Here is a 27,873-nt window from a genome sequence, read left to right on the forward strand (position 1 = left end):
ACAATAAATAAATTTTAATTAATTTCTTCCTATAACAGCCCATCTATCACCTTGCGCAATTCTTGCAGTTCCTCTTCTCTGTGCTTGTTCAAGTTGTTGTTCCACAGCTTCAAGTATTGAGTGTATTGTTCAAATCTAATTTTGAGAAACTGGTCTAAAGTCAATGCAAACTCTGGCTGCTTCATGCTTGCAAATGTACAATTCTTTGAATGTTTATAATGCTCATCCCACGGATCATCCTGCGCTTCCCACCCATCCAAAGTTTTATTGCACAGAAAACATTTCACAACATCTGGTTCATCTTTTTGACCAATAAAGTAGAAGCCAGCTTCTGCCATCTATAAATATTTGTTACTGTACTTTATGTAATAAAGAATATTTTTAAAATTACTACCTTTGCTGCATTACATACTTCATCATCTTTAAAAATCCATTTTTTGAATGTTTTTAACCTTTCCTCTTCATAAAACATAGTCAGATGATATTTAAGATCAGCCGTCTAAAAAATAAAATATTATTATGATTCCAGAACAATATATAGTTAAAATACCATTATAAAGTCAACACTGGTCAACACTTTAATGAACAAATTAAACAAACTAAATAAAAAGTAAATGACGGTTACAATTGGTTACAATCGTTCACAATCAACTTTTCAAAAACCAATCTTGCAACTGTTGAAAACTGAAATGTCTCTAGGTTTGGGATTACCGTTAATTTTTCCCGCTCAATTTGTATCTTACTACTACCGCCGTCCGCCGTCTCTTTATTCTTTGGCAGCACTCGGGCACTTGGGTTTGGGGTTTGGGTTAAGTGGTTCGTTGATGTTTTTTTGGGCACCGGTATATGTCATCATTACCGGTGAAGTGTTAGCGGTTTTTTAATATTAATCTATTGTGCGGTTTACTATAGTATAGATTTTGAGTGCATTTAAGTACGGAAAATGGATTTTCCGTATAGAGCAGAATATGCTAAAAGCAGTAGAGCATCATGTCGTAGTTGTAAGTCTTCTATTCAGAAAGAAGCTCTAAGACTAGCTGCCATGGTTCAATCTTCAAAGTTTGATGGGAGAACACCACAATGGTATCACTTTGACAGCTTTTTTGGCAGTCAGAGACCTAAGATTGTTGATGATATTGAAAACTTTGAGGAAATACGATGGGAAGATCAGGAAAAAATTAAGGACAAAATCAGTATGTATAACCAATGTACAAATTAATTATATAATATAGGTTTATAATATTCTAGAAAATATGGGTTCAATTATTGTGCCAGCTGGTAAAGGTAAAAAACGGGCTGCTTCAGATAATGGTGCACTTAAAGATTTCACATTGGAATATTCCAAATCTAGCCGAGCCATGTGTAGAGGTTGTCAACAGAAAATAATGAAAGATGAAGTAAGTTTTCTGCAACTAAATAAACGTAATAAAAATAATGAATGTTCATTTATGTAGGTAAGAATCTCCAAAAAGGATTTTGAATCTGAAGCTGCAAAAAAATATAATGGTCAAGATATGTGGCATCACCTGACTTGCTTTGCAAAATTAAGGTCTGAACTTGGATATTTTGAATGTGGTGATAAATTGCCTGGTTTCAAATCAATGAAGAAGTCTGACCAAGATGAAGTTATCAAAGAAATTCCGTTAGTTACATTACAAATATTAATTTCTAAATCCATTCAATTATTTTATTTTAGAGCAATTAAACAGGAGAATGGATCAGACATTAAAAAAGTTAAAAAAGATGAGGAGGATCCACTGGACAAAGAGTTGATTAAGCAAAATAAGAAAATGTACATGTACAAGGATAACTTGAAGACATTGAAGAAATCTGAGTTGCAACTTTTATTAGAAGCAAATACTCAAGTTATACCACCTGGTGAAGCAGAGATATTGAATAGATTAGCAGATGTCATGACTTTTGGTACATTACGACCATGCCCTGATTGCAGAGAAGGTCAATTAGTTTTCAATAAAGATGGATATTATTGTCAAGGAGATGCAACAGAGTGGGCAAAATGTAATGGATTTGCTGAACGGCCAAATCGTGAGAAGTTCTTGGTGCCAGATAAATTGGCAGAAAAATATTCTTTTCTGCAGAAGTACAGTTCTTCTGTTAAGCATCGCATCTTTAAAAAAGTTACTCCTACAGCGAAAGTCGTTAAGAAAGATGATGAAGAAGATGATAAACCTAAAATTCAACGTGAAGTGCCACCCCTCTATGACATGCAGTTTATTCTTGAAGTAAAGAAAAATAAAGATGCGTTAAAAAAGGAAATCATGAATCTCGGCGGAAGTGTTGTAACTAAAATTAGTGAGAAAATAATGGCTGTTATTTCAACTTCAGATCAGGTAGAGAAAATGGGATCACGAATGAGTAGTATCAAAGATGCAGATATTCAAGTAGTATCTTCGGATTTCGTTAAAAAGGCCAAAGAATACAGAGGCCGTATTCCAGAATTAATTTTAAACAAAAGTATCTGTGATTGGGGATCAGATCCCACTGCAAGATTACCAGCAGAACCTTCTGTTAGTTATAAATCAAAATCTAAAAGTATGTATGCAAAATCTGGCCCTAGCACGGTTAAATTGAAGTTGAAAGGTGGTACTGCTGTTGATCCTGAATCTAAACTGGACCACAAATCGCATGTCTACCAAGATGGCAATGATAAATACACAGTTATATTAGGATTAACTGACATACAGAAAAATAAAAACAGTTACTATAAGTTGCAAGTTTTGGAAGCTGACAATCGAAATGAATATTGGCTGTTTAGGTCATGGGGTCGCACAGGAACAAACATTGGGGGTAATAAGGTTGAGCCACAGTCGTCATTGCATGATGCCATCCAAGCCTTTGAAACTTTATATGAAGAAAAGACTGGCAATGAATGGGAGTACAGACATGAGTTTACGAAGGTGCCAGGACGCATGTATCCAATTGAAGTGGATTACGACGATGAAGATAATAAATTGGATATAACAAATACAATAGAATCTAAATTACCAGGGCCTGTCCAGAAGTTGATGCAATTAATATTTAACGTAAAAATAATGAAAGATTTGATGTTGGAATTTGAATTGGATACCGATAAAATGCCTCTAGGTAAATTGAGTGTAAATCAAATGAAGAAAGCCTTTGACGTTTTATCGGAGCTGCAACAATTGATAGAGAACAAAGGTTCAAAGACGAAGTTAATAGATGCTTCAAACAGATTTTATACATATGTACCGCACTCGTTTGGTATCAAGGAATTACCTATCATTGAAAATGAGGAACAGATACGACAGAAAACCGAAATGATTGAGAATTTGATGGAGGTGGAATTTGCATATAATTTAATGAAGTCTTCTGGTTCTGGTATTGATGGCCATTATGCAGAATTGAATACAGAAATTGGCGTGCTAGCTCGTGATAGTAAAGAGTTTAAGACCATCGAGAAGTATGTTAAAAATACGCATGCTTCCACTCACAACACCTATGAATTAGAAATCATTGAAATATTTACGGTTAAGCGGAGCGGAGAAGAAAAAAGATTTAAGCCATTCAAGAAGATGCACAATAGGCAGCTCCTATGGCACGGTTCTCGAGTTACAAATTTTGCGGGTATCCTTAAACAAGGATTACGTATTGCTCCACCCAACGCACCAACTACCGGCTACATGTTCGGTAAAGGTATTTACTTTGCAGACATGGTTTCGAAGTCTGCGAACTATTGTTGTACTATGGCTAAGAATCCAACCGGTCTCTTATTGTTATGTGATGTAGCATTGGGAAATGTAAGTCATTTCGATACATATCATTTTTATTTTACATTATTAATCTTGTAATTATATTTTAGATGTACGAACGGTCGAAAGCCGATTATATCCAGAAATTACCGACGGGCAAACACAGTTGCAAGGGTGTTGGTAGTACTTATCCTGACGAAAAGGAGAAAATAAAACTTGGGGATGTTGATGTGCCCTTGGGTAAAGCTGTCAACGATACTAAGCTTAAGAGCGATTTGCTTTATAATGAATATATTGTATATGATATTGCTCAAGTAAATGTTAAGTACTTGCTGCAGTTGAATTTCAAATATAAATTTTAATTCTACTATTGCATATTTTAATCACATAAAAACTATACCATTTTGAATTATTTTTGTATAGTGTTACTATTATGTTTAAAATAGAATTATAAAAGTTATGTTGATATAGTTGTATTTTTTTTCTTTGAGTTTCTTGTTCTTAACGTTTTGTAGTTGCTTATTTATAAATACACGTTTCAATATTTTGGCTAACTTCTGTTTTTCTTAATTCCTTTTGTTTATTCAATTCCAATAGATAATCGAAATTACTTATATAATATTTCTAATAACTTGTGGTTTAGAAAAGAAAATACACATTTTTTTATGAAATAAAAAACTAGTTTTCATTAAACAATGTTTGTATACCTTTACTGTTTTTCTTTATATTTGGTAATTATCAGTTCTAATTTTATTACTAATTGCAAAATGTTAGGCGTCTGAATTATTTGAAATTTCTCATGAAACTGAAATTATAATTAGAAAAAATCGGATTAGGTTAAAGAAAACTAACAAATATAAACAAACCAATATAATTACAATAAAACAAAGTTTGATCCCAGGATTATAATACTATGAAAGCTTCTGTAAAGAGTGGTAATAGATTTCATTGTTATCTTCTTTTTTTAATAAAAGTACATTTATCGGAGAAGTTAGAAAAGCAAATACTCGTAATAAAAAAGTGAGTATAATTTTATTTGTTGATATGAGAGAATTTCAATAGCAGCTGATAAACAATCAATCAATTAACATACATAAATAATAAAACATTAAACAATTAACAACAATGCCGTTGAAATTTTGTCAGCATAAAATTCCTTTTTATTATTCCCAAAAAAGAATATAAAATAATAATAGAAATAACGCAAGAAATAAAGAACAAAATAAAAACAGAGTTTTAATTACAATGGACGGTCTTGATATAATCAATAAAAAATATAGAAACACATACACATATATTGCAAACATAATGAAAAACATAATCTAAATAATGTATATTAAATTAAATAAAATGATCAACGTTCTTAAGTTAATGGAATGTTCGTTTCCTTTCCTAATTCAAGCTGCCTTTCCATTCTTGTGGGTATCTTGTATATTGATTGATCATAAATTTCTAAATATATTTCTGTTTTTGTTGTATCTCAATGTTAATCTCTCTAGTAATAGTAATAATAAACATATATATTACACTCTATCTAGTTTATATATTTACATAATCTTACACATATATTGGAAGAATTTGGGTTTTGCTAAATTGAATCAATCAAGTGTGAAGTAAATTTTACTCTTTTTTAGTAGTGTATTTTATTTTTGTTTTTTTTAATGGCACTTTTCTCAATATCCGATTCAACTTCTACCTTGCGGTTTGTCGTGTGTACAAAAATACCTCTGATATAATGTTGATACTTCATATTTGAAGAGCCGAAGTTATCGATGATATCGACAATTGTGCACTTAAATTATAACAAGAAAATAGAATTCCCCAAATTACACGAACGAAACAAAATTTTGATACATCACCACAAACATTTCGAAAATAAGTCAATAACAATATCATATATTTATATAAAAACTAATCTTTTTTTTACATTCGTCGTCATTAAAACTAATAAATAATACAAAATATTCAATAAAACTTTTTCATTCGTATTAAACACAACATAGATATATAGAGAAAAAAAAGTAGAGTAAGGAATAGACAGAAGTAGTAGACATAGAGAGTGTGTAATCTCTGTTTCATTAATAATATTGTTTTATAATTAATAATAATAATAAATTCAATCACTTTTTAATATATGTTAGTACTAACCAGTATAAATAGCTTAATGATAGTTTAGGTTTATATCAGCAGTCTTCTTCCACTAATTTTTGAGTGTCCTTGCCAGTGTCAGCCGATGGATCCAGTTCGCGGTGTCTGATGTTGATCTGCGGTGATGACCTATGTATTACACTGGAGGGTGCAAGTATCGCACTCGGGGGTTCTGTAAACGTATCACTTTTCGATTTGGCTACATCAACAGGAACTTCATATAATGCTGAAAATATAAGAAATATAACATATAGTACTAAGATTCTATGCATAAATATATTAATAATGATTACCTGAACTTCCATTGCCAGTTGCATCGGGATTATTTTGGACAGCATCGTACATCGGATTATGGAAATCTCGATTCTTGTTATTAATTGGATCTAAACTGTAAGCCACATCCAAAGGTTCAACACCTCCGGTCCCGTTGCTGTTGAATGTGTTTGGTCCGAATTCAACGTTCGTGCCTTGCCGGAATGATACTGTTTGGCTACTGGATAAACTGCCCAAACCAGAGCCCTTTCCACTATAATAAAGTAATAATCATTAACATAAATATATTTAATATTCATGATGTGTGGGTACTTACAATGGCCTCTTCCTTAAGTAGAACCATACGCCGGTAGCCGCACCGATCACAAGTAAAATTACAAAGATAGGGATGAGAATGGTTGCGGTATTTGATCCACTCGGAGTTCTGCTGTGAGCAGTGTGAATTTCACAGAATTCGCCGAGGAAGTTCTCTTGACACTCGCAGACCAATTTGTCTTCTTTTTCTCTGCACAGGCCACCGTTTAGGCATGTACATATTTTGGGAAGCGACCTAGGTTTTTCGCTTCCGGCATCGCAGATGATTTCGGCTTTTCCGCGGTGAGGAATCAATGATGGCGAATCAGGACAAAGGCACCTGTAACCATTTGGAACGAGCAAACACAAGTGAGAACATTCAACAGAACCGCATGGATTCTTAATCGAGGTGTTGTAACGCAAATCATGATAAACTGAAAAAAAAAAAACAATAAATATTTAGATAAAAATCAATTTCGGTATTACTATACCTTTGACGCCTGACGGATTAACCAGATCGCGTTGTATGACGACTGCAACGCCTCTTCCAAATTTGTCTTGCCGCAAAAGTTCACCAGTGTCTTTTGCCACCCAGAATAAGCTGGATTCGAAGACGTCCAAGGAAATAGGGTGTTTCAAGTTTTCTCCTTTAATTATTGTCTTCCTGTTAGTTCCATCGTATTTCATAGTTTCAATTGTATTCAATTTAGTGTCTACCCAGTACAAGGTGTGATCCATCGTGTAATCGACAGCTAAACCGGTTGGATGTCTTATGTTTTCAGTAATTAATGGTCTTCGTTTGGAGCCATCCATCCAAGACACTTCAATCTTTGGAGCCGAGCCACCATCTGTCCAGAACATACGTCCCAATTGCGGATCGACGACCAGCGATGTTGGACTTTCCAAACCAACGTTTACTACAGATCTGCGATATCTGCCGTCAGTTTTGGCAACCAGCACCTTACCTTTAGGTTTAGAACCAGCTCGATCGATTTCCGTCCAGTATAAATTATCACCGATCCAATCAACGGCTACTGCAGTTGGTTTCGAATTACCTTTCATTTCTAAATCTTGAGCGAAACCAGTTTTCACTTGTCCATTCAAAGCATTAACCATGTACGATCGTTTTATTGTTTTGTCGTAGCTATCGGCCCAGAAGATAATCTTAGACAGTGGGTTATAATCTAAAGCTTCAATGCGCTTCTCTTCACTAATAACGTCGATTTCCTCCCTTTCTTTCAAAGTGTATGCTCTAATTTCTGGTCCATTTGCAAAAAGCAAGGTGATTTCATTCTCTTCAGCTTTGCAAACACCGGATTGCCCATCAGATAATTTGAAACCGTCGTGGCAGGCGCAACTGTAGGTTCCATTCAAATTAGTACAAAGTTGCGAGCAGTGGTGTGCACCGGTCGCGCATTCATCAACATCCAAACATTTCTTCGGATTCTCTTTGGAAATAATATAACCAGAATTGCAATTACAAATGTAACCACCGTCATTGGTGAGGTTCATACATGAATGTTCACATCCACCTCTATTGTTGAACGAACAAGTATTATTATGGTGGCAGCCTAATTCATCAGATCTGTCACCGCAGTCATCGGCAAAATCGCAGACTTGAATTCTATCTATACATTTCTTATTTGCACATTGGTATTGACTAAAGGAATTGCAAGGCTTTATTTTTGTAGCACACATCGTCATATTATTTTCATCGGAACCGTCACCACAATTGTCGATTCCGTCGCAAAGCTGGTATCGTGGTACGCATCTGTGGTTTGCGCATTGGAATCTTCTCAGTGCATCACAGTTAAAGTTTGTGCATAGAGCCGGAGTCTCATCGGATGCATCGCCACAATCATCAGCACCATCGCAAAGATCCGCTTGACTGATGCACAATCTATTGTCACACTGGAATCTAGACTCAGGGCAGTATCTGCCTCCTGGGTATCTTGGTGGGCAGTTCATCTCATCGGACATATCTCTGCAATCTCGGTCACCATCACACCTAAAGTACGATGCTATGCAATGACCAGAAGCGCATTGGAAGGTTCCGTTTTTGCATTGGAATCCGCTGCAACCGATCTCATCAGAGTTGTCACCGCAATCATCCTCGTGGTCACATCTCCAGCGTGTTGAAATACATTTTCCATTATTACAACGGAATTCAGATTCAGAACATTCCCTATAGTTTCCTTTGCAAAGGGCATCGGTTTCATCACTTCCATCCCCGCAATCATCAGCAAAATCGCAAGTCCACTGTTTAGGAACGCATCTGTTATTAGCGCATTTAAAGTCTGTCTCAACATTGCAAGATGGGCAGTTCTGAGCCAATTCATCGGATCCATCTCTGCAATCATCTTTACCATCACAGAAAAGCCATTTAGGAATGCATCTGTAATTGGATTTGCCTGGACAACGTTGCCATCCGGTTGTACAATTCTTCTGTCGGCACATGTATGCTGGTTCATCAGAATCATCTCCGCAGTCATTATCAAAATCGCACATCCACAATTTGGGAATGCATTTGCCATTTCTACATTGGAATTCTGTGTCCTTATCGCATTTCCTGTTGCTGCAAATTTGCGGATCTTCATCTGAACCATCTTTGCAATCGGCGTCGCCATCACATTTCCAACTATCCAATATACAACGGCCGTTCGTCTTGCATTTGAATTCCAATACAGGACAAGGCAAATTACAGTTCTGTTCATCGGATCCGTCTCCGCAATCATTAGTTCCGTCGCAAATTGTTGCTGATGGTGTACAATTTCCGTTCTTGCATTGGAAGGTGCCGGCGCGACATTGTCTTGGTGGGCAAGTTGATGGTTCGTCGGAGCCATCCTTACAGTCTTTTTCACCATCACATCTGTAAATTATATGGAGTTAATTTATGAAATAAAAATAGTTTGAAATTACTTACTGCCAGAACCATGGAATACACTTTTCATCGCTACCGCCGCATCTCCATTGCCCGGTTGTACAATTTGCAATGCAGGTTTTGTGATCTTCAGCTAGATAGAATTGATTTGGACATTCGCATTTATAACTAGTGGCACCTTCTTCACCGTATCCTTCAATATTCAAATAACTACTCTCTAATGGTGGAGCAACCAAACACAAATGCGAACAACCACCATTATTTGTCCCACAAGGATTAGTGTAGGGCAATTGCCTTAATTTGTGGTAAACGTGAAGATCGTACGGTCTATGAGTTGTCTGTCTGAGAACTGTCAGATCCTTTCCAGTAAACTTATTTGCACGTGAAATTGCCTTTAGATTCCAATCAGAGAAATAAATATAGTCATCAAATACGCTTAAAGCAAATACGTGCGGCACAGCATTTCCTGATAGAACAATATGCCTATGTCTTCCTTCCAAATCGGTAGATGCAATGTAATCCAAATGAGCATCCGCAAAATAAATACGGTCGGTGAAATAGTCAATGGTCAATGCGTTTGGCCAGGCGATGTCGTTTTCCCAAGTCAAAATTCTCGTGAAATTAGATCCATCCATACCGATTTTACCAATATACGCTTGTAAATGCCAGGATGAAAAGTATAGGTATCCTGTTCCTGGATGCAACACTAGAGCTCGCGGATCGGCAATGCCAGTTTTCAAAGTCTTTCTCCAAGTTCCATTTAATTCAGCTACATCCAAGTTCTTAGAATGTCTGTCTAACCAATAAATTTTACGGCCGACCCAGTCAACACCCATTCCTTCCAATCCATGCGAGTCGTGTCTGATAATTGGTTCTTTATCACCGTGTCCATCAATAGATGAACGGAATATAGTTTTTGCAGTTACATCACTGAAATAGAACTTCTGGTCTTGGTAGTCGTAATCAATAGCAACAACGTTCATGAGATCTTGATGCACTAAATTATATTGGTGTGCATCTGCGGACATATTTCTAACGTAGTACTTATTCGTAAAAATAACCCAAGGCTCGGTAGCGTCTTTGCGTTTACAAGTATGCTTATCAATCTGTCTTTCATAATATTCTTCATTGCATTTACAATAGTATCCACCAGGAGTATTTGAACAGTGCTGGGAGCACACCTCTGGAGTTTCGACGCATTCGTTAATATCTGCACAAGCCTTTCCGTCAGGTAATAATCTAAAAATATGAATATTAAGTATCTCAAGTGTTCAAATTTAAAAAGTTACTTACTTGTATCCTTGGTTACATTCGCAATAGAAACCTGTTGGTGTATCCACGCACTTATGTCCGCACTGATGGAGTTCAACTTTAGCGCATTCATCTACATTGCAATGTAGCGGTTCATCTGATTCATCTGTACAGTCTGCCACTTTATTACAAACTAATTGGTAGTCAATACATTGACCGTTGTTACATGTGAATTGACCGGGGGTAATACATGTGCTGTTTTCTTTTTCTAAACATTTAAATAAACATTACATTTACAACAAATTCCGTCAATGAGAACAAAATACTTACTGCAACCAACTTCATCAGAATGATCACCGCAATCGTCTTCTCCATCACACCTATACTGGTTTCTGATACATTTGAAGTTCTGACAAGTAAATTCGTTAGTTGAACAAGTTTTATATTTAGAGGCGCACTCTTTGCCTTCATCAGTACCATCACCGCAATCATTGTCATGATCACATAACCAGCCCTAGATTAAAATTAAAATTAATCATGATATTCAATTTATCAATGCATCATATATTACCTTATTAATACATCTTCCATTGGCACAAGTAAACTGATCTTCGGAACAATTTACAGGTTTGGCGCAATTATGTAAAGTTGTATTCTCGTCAGCTCCATCGACGCAGTCTGGATCACCGTCGCACAACCATTTCCTTGGTATACATTGAGATCTTCCCCAAGCTTTATTGGCTTCACAAGTGAACTCGTTTTCATCGTCACATCTTCTGTCATCTTAATTAAGAATAATTGTGCATAAAAGATGAGCTTAATACTATATATATCTTATACTCACTGCATTGATGTCTAACATCTTCGTCACTGTTGTCTAAGCAATCGTTATCGCCGTCACAAATATATATTCTCGGTACACAATTTCCGTTATCACATGTGAATAGATCCCCAAAGCAAGTACGGCCTTCGCTCTTGCAGTACTCTGGTGGTTCATCAGCTCCATCGCCGCAATCATCGTCACCATCGCAATACCTATATTGAATAACATTATTGAAACATGAAATTGAATAAAAAGATATATTACGTACCAGGTCGCTGGAATACACCTATGATTGGGACATCTAAAACTGTTTTGTGGACAAGTTCTCTGAGCACAATGTAAAAGATTTTCATCGGAATTATCACCACAATCATTATCACCATCGCAAAGCCAATAGGGTTCGACGCATATATTCGTATTATCGCACTTCAAGTGATTTATCGGACACGTTGTATTATTTGGACATCTCTCGTGAGTTTCGTCCGATGTAACATTATCTTTGCAATCGTTAACACCGTTACAAACCTAGAAAAACATAAAATTATATAATTAAAATATTCCCATAGTTTTTTTTTGCATTTATATGAATTACTTGTGCCATAGGAATACATCTATGATTTGCGCAAGTGAACTCTCCATCCGCACATGGAGGATATTCGCATTCTTTTTCATCGGAACCATCCTTGCAGTCGTTCTCGTGATCGCATTTCCATGATTTGAATATACAACGACCGTTTTCGCACCTAAATTCGTTTGGAGAACATGAATGGAATGCTGAAAAGTATAAAAAGTTGTTATTGCAATACATATACTACGTAAAATAGTAAGTTGCTTACAGCAGTAATTGGTATCTTCGTCGCTGTTATCGCCACAGTCATCTTCACCGTCACATGACCACATTCTTGAGATGCATTTACCGTTAGCGCAATAAAATTTGGTCGAATCACAAGTGAAGTTCTTAGGCACGCACATCCTTCCTTCGTTCACCAATTTTGTGTTATCATCACATTTACACTCTGCCGTACCGTTTGGTCCTGGATGACAACTTTGAGCGCATCCACCATTATTGATGCGGCATGGATTAATGGTACATCTTTGTCTATCCGGTGAGAATATGTGAATATCTCTTGGACTGTCCTCAAGACGCTTAACCATTTCCATCATATTAGCTCCAGTATGTTTCTCGGCGCGATAAACTCCCCGTAATTGCAAATCCGTCCAATAAATGTATTTTCCAAAAACTGTGATCGAAAATGGATAAATTGTTGCAGACACAAGAATCTCTCTATTCTGACCATTCAAATCAGCTCTTTCAATCTTTTCACGAACAGCGTCCGTCCAATACAACATTTGATCTTCATAGTCAATCGCTAAACCAGACGGTTGTGCTAAATTCTTATCTACGATAACTTTCTTCAAGGAGCCAGCCATGGTAGTTCTTAAAATTTTTCCAGAAGTTCCGAATTTTCCCCAATCGGTGAAGAAAAGAGTTCCATTGCAGGGATCAATCACAATTGCTCTAGGTCTTTCCACTCTAGCAATCATCACTAAATCGGAACCGTCCAGGTTCATAGCGTAAATGCTATGATTTGAAGAGTCGGTCCAGTAAACCTTTCTTTGAGTCCAGTCATAAGCAATTCCTTCTGGATTTATTCCTTTGTTAATAATATTTGTTATGGCATCGGTTGATGGATTATTCGAGGACATTGAAGCAATTCTAGCCCATGGTCTTATTTGAGTGAAGAGCAGAGTATGATCCATATAGTCAAAATCAATTCCTACTACGTTAGTCAAATTGGAAATTGGTTTGAATGGTAATGAAGTCTGTTTCGGATCCAAATTAATAGCCCTGATCTCAGTTCTTGTTGTAAATACTAAGTATTCATTAACAAACTCACATTTTCTACCATCAGCAGCTAATTTTCCGGTTGCACAATCACATTTATAATTAACTCGGTTTAAGCTTGTCACATCTTGTGGGAAGGAAAAGCACAATTGTTCGCATCCGCCATTTCCTAATCGGACACACGGGTTTGTATCTTCTTGAGGTTGATTACTTATATCGAAAATTGCTATATCCCTTAATTTAGGTAAATTCGTTCGCACCTTAGTTGGTAAAGTGTTGTTGTCAAATAGTTTAGATGCTTTATATACAGTTTGGAGATTCCTGTCCACCCAATAGACATCACCCATATGAACAGCGATACCCATAGGATTAGGCAAATTACGTCTGATTACTTGCCTATTGCCTCCAGTATAAGATATTTTCTGTATGGTATCCAATTTCGAGTCAACCCAGTAGACATCGTGGGTCAACATATCAATGGCTAAATCTCTAGGAATCATAATTCCAGAAGTCACAACAGGTACCCAATTACTACCATCCAGGTTTGCTTTACCAATTCTAGGATACTGACCATAATCGATCCAATATAAAATTCTCTTTGACGGATTCACAGCTAACTCTCTTGGAGAATCTGTTGTTGTCTTAACTAGTACTTTACGATTGCTTCCATCGAGCCAACAAACTTCTAAGTAATTTTCATGTGGAAATACGTTCGTGAAATAAAGATTTCCAGCTACCCAATCAATAGCTAATCCTCGAATGCCATTGCTTCCAATACCTTCCCGAATGATCGGTTGAAGTTCAGAGCCATTTGGTCGGATTCTGAAGATTCCATTCCAAGTACCTCTATTAAATTCTACCCAGTATATCCAGTTTTCAGCATAATGAACGTCGACATGCAAGATATGATGTCCAGTACCAGAAATAGGAACCATAGCTTCGGAACTGTCCTTCAAACTAAATCCTCTGATCATGTCCAACTGTGCCACAACTGGGAATGTTTTGTATGGACTGCAGTTAATTTCGTTTTCTTTTCTGTATCCCACACTGCAGGCGCATACTCTAGTTCTCGCTTCACCGGGTAGGCAGATCTGATCACAACCGCCGTTGTTTTGTAAGCACGGGTGATCAATAAATTGCCTCTTCTTAAATATAGTGAAGGTTTTTAGATCTGGTTCATTTTCTAAGATAACTCTTGGGTTATTTCCTTGAGGCAAATCCACGCGAACTAATGTTTCATAAGATGGATCCAAATAGTATAATCTACTGTCCAAAACACCCAGAGCCTTGGGCCTTGCGATATTATTGTATTCAGAAAGAACATTTCTCCGACCATTTCCATATACATCGATTGCTACTACTAAAGGCGGATATTGAATACTGTAATAGATAATCTTCTTTTCTATGTCGATTACGATGTCATCCGGAGTTTCAATATTATCTACCAAAACAATAGAGTTAGATCCATCCATGTTGACTTTGCCAATTTTCGGGGGAACGCCGTAGCCGCCGGCATCAGCCCAATAAACTTTACCGTCCATTGGGTCCAAACAAATTGATCTTGGATGAGCGACCGAGGTTTTATTTCCGTCATTCGCCAAAATAATAGCTCTATGTTTAACTTTGCCGTCAACACGAATAACTTCCAAATTGCTAGCAATTCGATTTCCAATAAACAAATTCCTGCCAAGCCAATCGAATGCAATGGTCGATGGAGAGCCGACAATTCCGCTATTGATGCCCAAGAATTGCGTTTTATTGCCGCCTCCATATGGAGTTGTATAAATAGTACAGTTTTCGTCGTCGTCGTTTTTCCCTTCCAGCCAGTAAACAGTATCTGATTTTCTATCATAATCGATTTGAATTCCGTTTTCGATTCCAACGATGGCTGTAAGATATCCAGCGGTTTGGTCTCCAGGCGTAAGAGAAACGTCAATGATTTGTGCACCTTTCATCACCATCAAGAACGAACTTTCTTCTTCTGTACATCCTCCTTTGTCTGTTAATCTGAATCCAGCTTTGCATTTGCATGTGTACCCAGATGAAGAACTTGGGGATAATAAGCAGATATGCTGGCAAGGTGCGTTTTGGCAAGAATTTTCTGATATAGGTTGCAACGACGGATGGTGCACGTGGATACTAAGGGGTTGAGAGATTAGATGGGATACAACCGTTTGATTATTTCCTTTGAATTTATGAGCTGACAGTACGCGGTTCAATTGTCGATCAGTCCAATATAACGTGTCTTCGAAGAGAGTTAAGGAGTGCGGATGCAATAAATAATGGCTACCAGCCAAAACCTGCTGCCTTCCTGTACCGTTGTAGTAACAGAAATCGATGAAATCTAGTTTTGAATCGGCGAAATAAATTCTTTGGTTTGCAGTATCCAGAGTTAGTCCGTTTGGCCAATAAATTTTGGTACTTATGACTGTTGATCTGTTGGTTCCATCCATTCCAATACGTTCGATTCTAGGATTTTCACCCCAGTCAGTCCAGAATAACCAACGAGCACTGTAAACATATTTCATAATTTAGATGTGTTTTATTATTATTTTTTAATTAATTACCCTGGGCTAGGATCCAAGCACATTCCTCTTGGCTGTGTTATATTTTCTTTGACCAGTACGATTCTATTAGAACCGTTCTCTCTTGCTACTTCAATTGTGTTCAACTTAGAGTCTAGCCAGTATATATTTCCTGAAACCCAATCATAGGCTAATCCTTCAACCAAATCCAAGCCGGTATTGATAACTTCAACTGGCTCGCTTCCCCTATCTAATCGGGAAATTTTCTTCAATTTCATATCGGACCAAAATATGGTGCCAGTGTGCATGTTTGATGCAGTTGCAACCACATTCTCAACAATGATAGGAACTCTTTCCAAGCCTTGCTCATTCAAATCAGCTACCAATATTGAATGTCGGTTTGAGATTATCAGGAATGCCGCGCTGTGATCTGAAGTAATTTATTGATTAACTATATTTTAATGAAAATTAGAGAATAAACTTACTGTATGCTTTGCAAGAGTGCTTATTTGGTTCTAAAACGTATCCGGGTACGCAACCGCAGAAATATGAACGCTTTGTGTTGGTACAGGTTTGCGAACATAATCCAGGTGGATCGCATTCGTTCAAATCTTCGCAATTTTGGCCATCGCTGGTCAAAACCTCACCCTTCGGGCACATACACAGTGGTCCCTGTAATTTGTACGTTTTGCATCAATTAGTGTTTTGTAATGTGATGTGTGAAATTGAATGCTCGATTTAATGCTTAAGCGAGTATAGACTATTTACATATCATTAATTGAGGAATACTTACGGTCGGTGTTTGTTTACATCCATTTGAGCACAATCCAGCTTGATGTTCGCATTCCGCTAAATCGCAATCCTCCCCTTCGTCAGCTCCATTAGGACAATCCGATTTTCCGTCACAAACGCTGGTTAAGTTAACGCACCTTTCACTAATTCCAGGACATAACCATTGCCCGGTAGGACATTGGAATGGAGGCCGAACGCAAGCGTGTGTATGATCTTCGTCGCTTCCATCACCACAATCATCATTTCCGTCGCAAATGTAAGCCTGTAATATCATATACAACATAAAAACTGTTCAAATAATTTAATGATATGAAATTCAAATGAAATGAATAGATTGAAATATTGTTTTGTTAATTAACAAATGACAAAACGGATTCCACTGATAATATAAAGATATAAGAAATATGTACCTTAAAAACACATTTGGAATTGCTACATTTATAGAAGTTTGTGGGACAGTCGACAACACCGCATGAAGCTGGCTCGTCGGATCGGTCATCGCAATCAGGAGTTCCATCGCAGTGCCAAGATTTGGGAATGCAAATACCAGACGACTGGCATTGGAATTGCTTCTCGCTGTTGCATTGATCCGGCGCTATCGAAGCTGAAAATGATTAAAATAGCAAATGTATTAATAAGGAAAAACATTGCAACATCATAAACTGCACTCACGACAACCCAATTCATCACTACCGTCATTACAATCGGGTATTCCATCGCATTTGTAGCTTTCTTGCACGCATTGCCGCAGATCGGCGCATTTGAATTGACTTGGTAAGCAGGTAATAGGTGGACAATCCTTTTCATCTTGTTTATCGAAACAATCGTCATCTCCGTCGCAGACCCAGCTCTTTAAATAAAATATATTATAAAATGCGTTACGATAAAAAGAAAGTAAAATATGCTAGAGGTATTTTCATTACTTGTGGTATACAGTGACCTGTCTTCGGACAAGTGAATTGGTAGTAAGCACAAGTCTTTTCAGCACACGAATCTCCTTCATCGGAACCGTCGCCGCAGTCGTTTTCAGAATCGCACTTCCAAGTATTCGGAATACACCTGCCATTATCGCACTGGAACTGGGACGAACTGCAAGTCACATTTACACAACCCGTTTCGTCGCTGAAATCTCCGCAATCGTTTTCCGAGTCACATTTGAATGTCATCGGAATGCAACGGCCGGTTTTGCATTGAAATTCATTACTTCCGCAAGTTGGTTCTGTAAAGTATAGAAGATTATATATTCGCCCTATCATATTGGTTATAGTCTAATTTACTTGTGCAGTTTTGTTCTTCGTCACTGTTGTCCAAGCAATCATTGTCTCCGTCGCATACCCAAGACTTCGGAATGCACCTTTGATTATTACATGTGAAATCCCAGCTGTTCGGACACGCTTGCACTGGAGGTTCGTGATTCGGGTCGAGCATGCACGTTTTTTGATCGATGTTCAACCTCTCTCCGTAAGGGCAGCCGCATTGAGCCATCAATCCTTTTGAATCATTCCTCGGCATTGCAAAACACAACTTGTGGCAACCGCCATTGTTAATCCAGCACGGTTGAGTGTCATCCACTCTCTGCTCATTTTGACTGTAAATCTAAATAAAATACAAGTATTACTAATAGAAATAATTATTTGAAGCAAATATTCTTACTTTAACTCCGTATAATCTGTTGGTTTGCGGTTCCCTGACCAAAGTTTCTTCATGCTCTCCAGTTAACTTGTGCAATTTAATTATGGCGTCCAATCTCCAATCGGTAATGTACATGAAATTTTTATAGATAACAACGCTGAATGGATGTCGGATTAATCTCGAGCTAACAGTTTTAACGTCAGTTCCATCAAGTTTGGAATGTTGAACGTGATCTAATAAAGCATCGCACCAGTAGAGCCTATCTTGATCGAAATCAATAGCTAAACCATTGGGCCATCCGAGAGTGACGTTTTTGAAGACTATTAAATTAGATCCATCGCTGTGAGATCTTGAGATGTTCGCTGGTCGGTCCCACTCAGAGAAGAAAATGTATCCTTTGTTAGGATGCACGACTATAGCTCTCGGTCTCTTCAAATTTTTAAGCAAAGTTCTGCGATAAGTTACATTCCTTGTAGACAATACATTTAGAGTTCCTTTTCGGCTATCGATGTAATAGAGATTTTTGGAAACCCAATCGACGGCTAAACCCTCGACACCCTCATTTTGCGAAGCCAAAACAATCTCACGCTGAGTTCCGTTTCTCTGTACACGGTAAATAACGTCTTGTAAAACGTCCGAGTAGTAAATTTGTTGATCGCGTGCGTCAAAGTCCAGTCCGACGAAACGGGCGCGCTTTGATACTACGGGCATCATGGCATCGCTGAACCCTTCAATCACGGGATCCAAGACTTTGCCCTTAATGAATCGTTGCTGAGAGTACATCAAAAATTCGGTGACTAAATTGCAATTTCTTTCGTCGGAAGCCAAACGCCAACCAATATTGCAAGCACAGCGGTAACCGAGTCCAGAAGATGTTTTCGTAATAATACACATATGCTGACATCCACCATTAGTATTTCCGCATGGATTGCTGGTCTTTAATTGCGCTAAACTGTGAACAGCTTTGATGGCTTTCGGATCTCTAATGTCACGCATTTTGTAAATCATTTGAATACTTGGACTGCCCTCGTATTTATCGACAGACATTACCCCTTGTTTTGTGCCATCAGTCCAGTAAACTCGGTTTTCGAAGATAGCTAAACGCGACGGGCTTGGTACTGGTTGTCCTCTTACAATTTGGAATCTTCTTTGACCGTCGTAATCAACTGTGTCGATATAGTCCAGCAACGAATCGCACCAGAATATTCTCTTGGCAATAATATCGACTGCAATACCGGAGGCTTTGTAAGCTGCTTCGGATACGATAGCAACAGCATTTGTGCCATCCATATTCGCTCTAAGTACTTGGGAACTATCTGCGACAAACAGGTAGCCGTACAAAGGATCTAAACCTATGTCCACTGGACTTGTAAGATTTGATCCCAAAACTACGGCATGCCAACGTCCGTCCAATTCGAGCACATCGACTTTTTGGCCGACGGAATCGGCCACGTATAACTTATTCCCGATCCAATCGACAGCGATGGCAGCTGGTAAAGATGTGCCGGGTAGGGTAATTTCGTAGACATCATTGAGATTAATCAATCCCGTAGCGGAAGACTTCATCGGCTGCCTGTAGACCTAAATCAGAAGAGGTTAATAGCATCGCGCTAGGAATGGAATGAGATCAATGGGTTACCTTCTTGGTTTTGACGTCCGACCAAAATAGCAAATTCTTCTCGTAGTGGAAATCTAAGCCACTGGCACCCGTCGTGTTGGCAAAGATCTTCATATCTTCACCCCTCGAATTCAGCCTATAAATAGATTTATCGTGTGCGAAAAAGAGCTGCAGTTCGTTAGCATTTAATGCGGCGCATTTATTTTTGTCCTGTTTCATGTAACCAGCGGCACATCCACAGTTGTAACCGCCGTCCGTGTTCGTACAGAATTGATCACAGAATCCCCATTCGTTGCACTCGTTCCTATCCACGCAGGTTTTATTGTCCGCCGCTAATTTCCTTCCTTCCTGGCAGAAGCAGGCGCCACCGGTCAAAGAAGCCTGGCATTTGTATTCACAGCCTAGCGCTGGACAAGACAATTTCGCTATGAGGGAAAACAGACAAATTTCGTTAAAATGAAATTGACAAAATGAAGAATAAAAATAAACTGGAATTGGTACTCACAGCAAGCGGTCTCTTCGTCAGCCCCATCCTCGCAGTCCCGTTTTCCATCGCACAATTGGCTCTTGGCAATGCATTTGGGCTTCCCTTCGGAGCCCCCTCTTGGGCACAAGAATTTATTATCTGGACACGGAATCGCAGTGCAATTCACTTCGTCTGAACCATCGGAACAATCGCGGTAACCGTCGCAATGAAAACCACCAGGTATACACAAAGCATTTGCACATCTAAATTGCCCTCCGTGACACAATGGGAAATCTAATTAAAAAAATAAAAAATATACTGTTATAATTATGTTTCCTAACTTGTTGATATTTTTCGGTCCATCAAACGTATCAGAGTAACGTATCAAAGTATGAAGAGATGTCGACTGTGTAATGTAATGTCTTGTGTAATTTTACATAATATATTTTTCTAACAATTTTGCAATGAATTTGGGATATATTTGAAAGTCCGGTGCATATTAATGTCTTTTGGGTTCTATTTTCCCTTTCATTTTGGTTATTCGCATATATATAGTAATTCACGTTCATAGAAACCTACATTTTATTGTTAATGATTACATATGTTCGCATACGATTTATTTAATAATATATATAAATAATTACATATTAAAAGTCATATATAGTCTAGTAGTATTTTGCATTTTACACCAATTGATTTTTAGTATACATTAAATTGAATGCAACTAAAACCACAATGTTTGTAGTTACGACATGCAATTAAAGATTACCGCAAGTAATGTTTGCAATTCGGTAATGCAAAGAGCACTGGCACTGGCTATAATACTCGAACTATCGGGATATAGTAATTTAAAGTTTAACAAATTAATGTTTGTTATTCAAATGAAGAAATACTATTTTTACTACTTATATTTGCAATTTTATGATAAAACATTTATGATTGATTTGCGTGTATATTAATATTTAACGGACTGTTTGGTAACACAAAGATCTATTGTTGTGCAGACATTTTAATAAAATATCATAGTAAATTGGCTAGTATTCATTTGCAGAACGCTCGTAGCAAAACATAACTTTGAATTGTTGCCAATATACTGAGAGAGCATGGAAAAAATTAATTAAGAAAAAGATCTCCGCGCTGGAATTATCCCAAACTTTTTCAGCTTATATCATACTTTCTCCGTTTTCCATTTCTCTTCTATCTCCTTTATTTGCGCTTCTCTTATATATTTTTTTCTCTCTCATATTATTTCTGCTTACTCCCGTTTTTATACGCGCCGTGCGGATGAATGGTTATATGTAAATCCAACGAAATAAAGTTCCTCCAGCTAACAAAGCTAGACCACGAGGGAGTTGTACACACAAATCATAAACTTACTGCATCCGAGCTCGTCGGAATTGTCAGAACAATCCATGTTGTGGTCGCATTTTTGATTGGATTCGATGCATTTTTGACCATTTGCACATCTGAATTGATCCAATCTACAGGCGACACCGTTGCATCCCTGCTCGTCCTTGCCGGATCTACAGTCCACGTAACCATCGCACCGTTTCTCCTTAGGAATGCAGGGGTTCGATTGGCTTCCGGAACCGGAACCGACACCACAGTGGAAATCGTCCGACTGGCATTTCCTGTAAGCTGTAAACACAGTGGACATAATCTTAAGAGTGCATAATTTCAAGCTTTAATCAATTAAAATCAGAGAAAAATGAAGAGTCGTGTAATCATCAGGTGGCCGTGTCCACAATTATTTAAATTCAATTTGCAATTATATTGTAGGCAATTGGGTGTTGTTACTTACTGCATTCCGTTTCATCTGAACCATCTATGCAATCCACTGTCATGTCGCAACGGTAATGGGGTGGAATACAATATGTTTTGTTCCATATGTACTGTCTGCACGTTAATTGACCAGGCTCGCAGTCGGGGGCCGCTGAAAAACAAAAAGAAACACGAATGAAATTAGAAACGTTAATTCGCAATACGGGATTAATAACAATCAATTAGGTTTTACATAATCCTGTTTCAATGTGCAAAGCTTTCAAAGTATAATTTACAGGATTTTATAATGCCTAAAAAAATATATATCGAAATTAATATTTACTACATGTTCAAGTTTGACAACTTACATTATATGTACATTTTATTTTTTGATTGTGTACGTTATTACTAAGTATAAATCCATTTGGATTCAGTTTCATAATATTGATGTCATTTTTAACTTTTAAATATTTTCAATATTTCCATATAAACATAGCTATACTATAGCATTATTTCATAGTGTTAACCAAAGATATTATTAACAAATATTTGAATGAATTAATATGATTTATTACGTGTGATAAGATAATAATCGAATGTTCCTTTATAACACTAATATAAAACTTTTAGGCTACAATTAAGATTAATATAATGAAAAAAAAAATGCATATATGAAATCTCTGGTTTTATTCTTTTTATTAAAGTACATAAAACCAAATCGAAAACGTTCGGTAAGTGCAAACAATTTCGCCGCTTTAGGTGAAGAAAATATGATCAATAACTTTATACCTGACATTGTTTATTTTGCTCACACAGTAAAATAAAAATAACACTTTATTGGATGTTATATATGTATTTTGTTCACAATGTACGTGTCCGGTTACGTGGCACGAAAATTTAATTTAACTTTACTACTTTTCACAAAATGAAATTGCTAAACTTATAGAACGCAAAATGAAATAATCATAGCTGTGTATATTACTTTCATTATGAATCTTGTTTTAACAGTTGCAATACAACAAACATGATTTTTTATTTTAATTTTAATCTCTCGGCGAAAGGCCTACAGTTTATAGTTGTAGGATTCATATATTCTTTTTATTTTTTCTTGGTAATTGTTTTTGTAATATGCCATTGTTGCAATACATTATTATTTTATATATAGAAACACACACCTCAAATTACAATAACATAGTTTGATTTTATGTTTAATTTATAATATAACAAATAAACATGATATATACCTATGACTATAAAGGGTAGTGAAAAGATAATAATGGTAAAAATAGTTCTATGCTTTTTTCTTTATTCATTTTTTTGTCCAACACATTTAAAAATATATAAAGCTTACATACGTCGGTATGGATACTTTTATGCAAAAGCACTATATTATGCTCTATATGTGAACAGAGCCAGAGTTATATGGAAATGATAGCCAATATAGTAGTACATATTGTTCTAATAGCCAGAGGCAAGTGCAAAACGGTGAATCGGACGTTATGTTAGGAATTTCTATAGGGTTTCACTGGAAGACGTTCATTTTAACGATAACGTTTCGATGGAAATATCCGAGCTTAATGATGTAATTCGGCACGAAATAGCGCTAAATTAAAATTAGCTTTTTATGATCAGGAATTGAAATCGAAAGCAGGTGTAAAATGCTAATCTTACAAAATGTTAACTAACATAAATATAGATTTAGAATTATATTTTTCATGTTATGAAATCAATATTTTGGTATAATTATTTTTTTAATAATAATACATATTTCATAAATAATTGCACCGATTAAAGTAAGTCTATTAGTATTATTTTGATCAACATTAATGGCAGGTGGTCAACAGCTGTACTTGGCATTACGTTCTTTTCATTGTGTGGTATTAAAATTGAGGATGCGACATATTGTGAGCTCAGTCGTTAAATAAGTTTAGTTTACTATTTTATTAATTACTTGTTTTTAAATATAAACATAAATGAACGGCGGTAATAAAGTTAGAACCTTTTATACTTTAATATACGGCGATGGACATGAAATCCAAGCCGTTATTATTGGATATGGATAATATTTTTTTTATTGAGGTGAGCAATAGGGGTAGATCAATTTCAGAGGTTGTGTCGATTGTATTAAAATCGGATTTTACGATATGGCAAAAATTCGTGTGAGTGGCAAAATAATCCATCTACATGCTCTTCGTGAAAAGAGAGCAAGTAAAAATATTGCCAATTGCAATAGACTTTGTGCATGGCATTAAATAAATACGAATAACACTTACGAGGACAGCCAGTGTGTATCTTGCACTCTCTCTCTCTCGCAAGGGAAAACTTTTCCTTTTGGGAATGGACAGAAAAGAATGGAACAAGAAGAGAGTACAGATGGAGGATGAGAAGTGTAGAGCAAATATTTACAGAGTGTCCGTAATATATGGGAGTGCATTGTAAAATATCAATTTCGGGACGAAAACCATAAAACTGGATTCGTCGGCCGTTACTTCCGTTACACATTTATATTTATCTGCAAACACACTCAAATTTTCGGTAACGTATTTACCAAGATCCAGACAAAAAAGGACCCGCAATGGAGAATAAAAAGGTTACAAACATATTTCCGTGGCCCGTCAGCCGTAAAGTATGTTTTAAAGCAAACGTATGTATTTCCATAACCAGAAAACCGTGTAAATATTGATGTACTGCTTTTTTTTTTCATTTCGATGTAGTAAATAAGAGTAATATTTTTTTTTGTTAGATATACTTACGGCATGATTGAAATTCATCCTCGCCCTTCTCGCAGTCCTTCTGGTAATTGCAAACCCACAGCGACGGAATGCATTTCCCCTCGGGACACCTGAACATACCGGGAGGACATACTGCACCTCCAGGATCACCTGTAAATTAAATTAATACATTTAATATATCATTCAAAATAATTCCCATATTGAATTAAACATTGAAAAACCTTGCTGTTTAAATTATCAAGTATACTTATGTACATATACAACAAACTAATTTAAAAAAATTTCATATCTTTATTACTGAAAATTACAACATTGCTCTTTGAAAATAAACCTTTTTTGCGTTATTAATTCAGACAATGATTGCTGTATGGGTTCAACGCGATAAATATACGATATAAATAATTGTATAGTTTCTGTGCATAATTTGAATAGTTTATTCGATTGTATCAATTTGTTTATAATCAAAGCAAATAATATATTTTATTAAATGTTATAACTGTATGCTCATTAATTATAATTAGTATAATATGTGGCACAATGAATTTAATAATTCCCTTGATATAATTAAATACAAACAGTTTTGGTTAAATCGAACAGCTAATATTTACTAGTTTACATGTAATTGTTTAATGACTCATCAAATATAATATTATGATTTAATTGTAAGTAATAAAAAGAAGGTTAATATTTTTTCAGTAATTCGAACATATTTTAATATTTAGTATGTATGTTTATTTAATTTCTATAGACTATGTTTACACAATATTACTACGAGTATTTCAATATAGAATAACAATTAAAAAAGAAGTTATTAATTGATAATATTTGTAAATGTTCATGTTCAAGCAGTTATGATAATATAATAGTTAATATAAAAAAGAAAACAAAGGTTACGTTTGAGTTAAAATTATTGATATCATTGAAATTTTATGTTATATTGAATTTCAATTAAATTTTTAATATATCAAAATATGTCAATTACTTTTATAATTAATTGTATTTCATAAATTTGGCATGAAATATGATAAATAGTTAAATCAAAATGCATGTTGTAGTCAAATGCATCCTATTATAAAAGGTACTTTGAGTTCGATTTAACAGTAAGATAAAACATCAATACAGAGGCTAAACCCGAACGCTGCAGTTATGCATGTGAGCTTTGTTTACGCAATGAATTATTTGTGAATGTGTTTCAACGGACAATGGACTGTTTTCTAAAGAGATTCGTTGAATGAATTATTTCCCATTACTGGAGGACAGAATGAATCCGCGGATAAATCACGCACCCAAATAAAGCTGGGGCTTTTAACCCACAAAAGCGATAAGCGAAAATGATTATCACTTCGCAAATATGCCTGAAACCCTCCGTCCCCCTTAGGAATATTTGGAAAGGAAAATATACATAAACTAAACACTGATAAGGTGTTGAACGTAATTAATTGGTAAAAGGTTGATTGATAGTGCAGGGTGGAGGGTGCTGTTGTCGTACTTTATTTTCGATGTTGCGGTACCAATTTATGTTATTCGGGTTGTTCCATTAATTTATAAGCTGTCATCTGAGGACGCCGCACCGCATGCTGCCACAAAACTGTTTCGAAATATATTGAGGATATTTATTGATTTCCTTATTCCGCTCCGCATTTTGCATATGGGACCTGTACGAAAACTTTGCAAGAATCCCATAAGAACGAAGCAGAATCTGTTTTTCACGTTAATTGAACGCGAGACAAATATTTGCATGTGTTTTTACTCAGCTGAGCGCAGGCGACGCGAATGATTGAATTACAGAGAAAATATGAGTAAGGATTAAAAAAAGGAAATCACGAATAACATATTTTCACGCTAATTAACGTTCCGGTGTAATTGCATGAGTGATGGAGCGCGAATGTAATCTCGTTTTATTTTATTTCATCATTTCAGTCCGACTGCATTAAAAGCACAAAATACAAACGATTTATTAATTTAATTAGCATGCATACGTTGAATGCAAATGAAATGCATGTACCGACATAATAAAGACGTGCCCTTCATTTACTACCTTTTTTTCTATTCGCACGAAAACCAGACATTTTCTCTATTCCTGCAAATTCCAGACATTCCCCGAAATAAATGTACTGCATTTGCTTGCTACAAACTGGAGACCGTAATTGTAGCAATATTCTTTATTGTTTTTGGTAATGTTATGGATCGTATGCATTTACTGCTATTCAGGTTATTTTCTCGCAAAACTGATACGAAACTAGCAGTGCTCACTAAAGTAGAGACCATGGAAAGTTGGAAGGAAAGAGTGGCGACGGAAAGTAGTATATGCGAGTGTAAAAACCGACAAAGTTTTCAGATTCTTTGGTGCTTGCGCCATCTGAATAATCCAGTCGTTTTCTGGAACATAGCCTTATACATTCACACTCCGCTATCGCTTGTCTCAATATCAGTGGCAATAGTATTAATAATAAAGTATATCTCTATTTGCTACAACCAAAATTGTAAGTTATGGAAAACCGGAAAAGTCATAAAATCAAAGCGCTTTAGCATATTCTAGTGATTTACAAATATCGAAAGTTTACAAACAATAACCTTGTGTATTCAAAACCCAAGGCAATAATATATTTAAATAGAATTTAAGAGCTGAACTTCAAATTACATAAATTACAGACAAAATAATTGATACATTTTAATAATGGCTCCATTAATAACAATAATACAAAGTGCAGTTAAAAAAATGTATTAAAACTAAACTGAAAGATTTACAGCAAAAAGGACGAGCATTTAAATGTGTATTCTTTCCTCGTCGCGTTTCCCAATTGACTGATGAAATAGTTGGCGGTCAATATTTCACCAGCAATTTACACGGAGGCTTTAAATTAGTTTTAAGGCAATAAATTATTCCGGGTATTTGCCGGAGAATAAATTACTTTACCTGTAAATACATAGTGCTCGTATATACAGCTATACACACACAAAGTCACATATATTCGTACAATCTGGCTCTCAGTTTGTCTTTGGACCCCAGAAAATCGGTTGCGGTTTCAGGGTATAAATTACAATAAATTGGTCGAAATGGGCAAAGAAAGTAACCAGAAATAGAGACAGGCGAGAACAT

General features: G+C 36.2%; 3 protein-coding genes across 5 annotated transcripts in view; 1 reads left to right on the top strand and 2 right to left on the bottom strand.

The window, feature by feature from the left end:
* Window positions 1-12: 12 nt before the first annotated feature.
* LOC108564100 (baculoviral IAP repeat-containing protein 5) lies at window positions 13-663 on the bottom strand. Its single transcript, XM_017923019.1, has 3 exons — window positions 551-663; window positions 395-499; window positions 13-338 (listed from the first exon to the last, which is right to left on the bottom strand). The coding sequence occupies exons 1-3, from the start codon at window positions 551-553 to the stop codon at window positions 30-32; spliced, it is 417 nt and encodes a 138-aa protein (XP_017778508.1). The 5' UTR covers window positions 554-663; the 3' UTR covers window positions 13-29.
* Window positions 664-766: 103 nt separating this feature from the next.
* LOC108564098 (poly [ADP-ribose] polymerase) lies at window positions 767-4,098 on the top strand. Its single transcript, XM_017923016.1, has 5 exons — window positions 767-1,193; window positions 1,249-1,397; window positions 1,455-1,642; window positions 1,697-3,779; window positions 3,842-4,098. The coding sequence occupies exons 1-5, from the start codon at window positions 944-946 to the stop codon at window positions 4,091-4,093; spliced, it is 2,922 nt and encodes a 973-aa protein (XP_017778505.1). The 5' UTR covers window positions 767-943; the 3' UTR covers window positions 4,094-4,098.
* Window positions 4,099-5,383: 1,285 nt separating this feature from the next.
* LOC108564091 (low-density lipoprotein receptor-related protein 2) overlaps window positions 5,384-27,873 on the bottom strand; it is an 87,122-nt gene continuing 64,632 nt past the window's right edge. For all 3 annotated transcript variants that reach the window (XM_017922999.1, XM_017922998.1, XM_017923000.1), the window contains 25 exons: window positions 24,795-24,923; window positions 22,082-22,213; window positions 21,658-21,918; window positions 20,320-20,574; window positions 19,836-20,239; window positions 18,218-19,777; window positions 17,842-18,160; window positions 17,488-17,783; window positions 17,237-17,414; window positions 16,975-17,168; window positions 16,566-16,826; window positions 16,258-16,444; window positions 15,815-16,202; window positions 12,238-15,758; window positions 11,994-12,175; window positions 11,670-11,926; window positions 11,423-11,613; window positions 11,150-11,361; window positions 10,909-11,092; window positions 10,621-10,846; window positions 9,370-10,566; window positions 6,938-9,315; window positions 6,469-6,880; window positions 6,173-6,405; window positions 5,384-6,105 (listed from right to left, as the gene is read on the bottom strand). In XM_017922999.1, the coding sequence (XP_017778488.1) occupies window positions 5,915-6,105; window positions 6,173-6,405; window positions 6,469-6,880; window positions 6,938-9,315; window positions 9,370-10,566; window positions 10,621-10,846; window positions 10,909-11,092; window positions 11,150-11,361; window positions 11,423-11,613; window positions 11,670-11,926; window positions 11,994-12,175; window positions 12,238-15,758; window positions 15,815-16,202; window positions 16,258-16,444; window positions 16,566-16,826; window positions 16,975-17,168; window positions 17,237-17,414; window positions 17,488-17,783; window positions 17,842-18,160; window positions 18,218-19,777; window positions 19,836-20,239; window positions 20,320-20,574; window positions 21,658-21,918; window positions 22,082-22,213; window positions 24,795-24,923 (13,748 nt within the window). In that variant the 3' untranslated portion in view covers window positions 5,384-5,914. The remainder of the gene's footprint in view (window positions 6,106-6,172; window positions 6,406-6,468; window positions 6,881-6,937; window positions 9,316-9,369; window positions 10,567-10,620; window positions 10,847-10,908; window positions 11,093-11,149; window positions 11,362-11,422; window positions 11,614-11,669; window positions 11,927-11,993; window positions 12,176-12,237; window positions 15,759-15,814; window positions 16,203-16,257; window positions 16,445-16,565; window positions 16,827-16,974; window positions 17,169-17,236; window positions 17,415-17,487; window positions 17,784-17,841; window positions 18,161-18,217; window positions 19,778-19,835; window positions 20,240-20,319; window positions 20,575-21,657; window positions 21,919-22,081; window positions 22,214-24,794; window positions 24,924-27,873) is intronic.

This window comes from Nicrophorus vespilloides, unplaced genomic scaffold (assembly GCF_001412225.1).
Source record: "Nicrophorus vespilloides isolate i.1.1-1 unplaced genomic scaffold, Nicve_v1.0, whole genome shotgun sequence".
Taxonomy (NCBI): Eukaryota; Metazoa; Arthropoda; class Insecta; order Coleoptera; family Silphidae; genus Nicrophorus; species Nicrophorus vespilloides.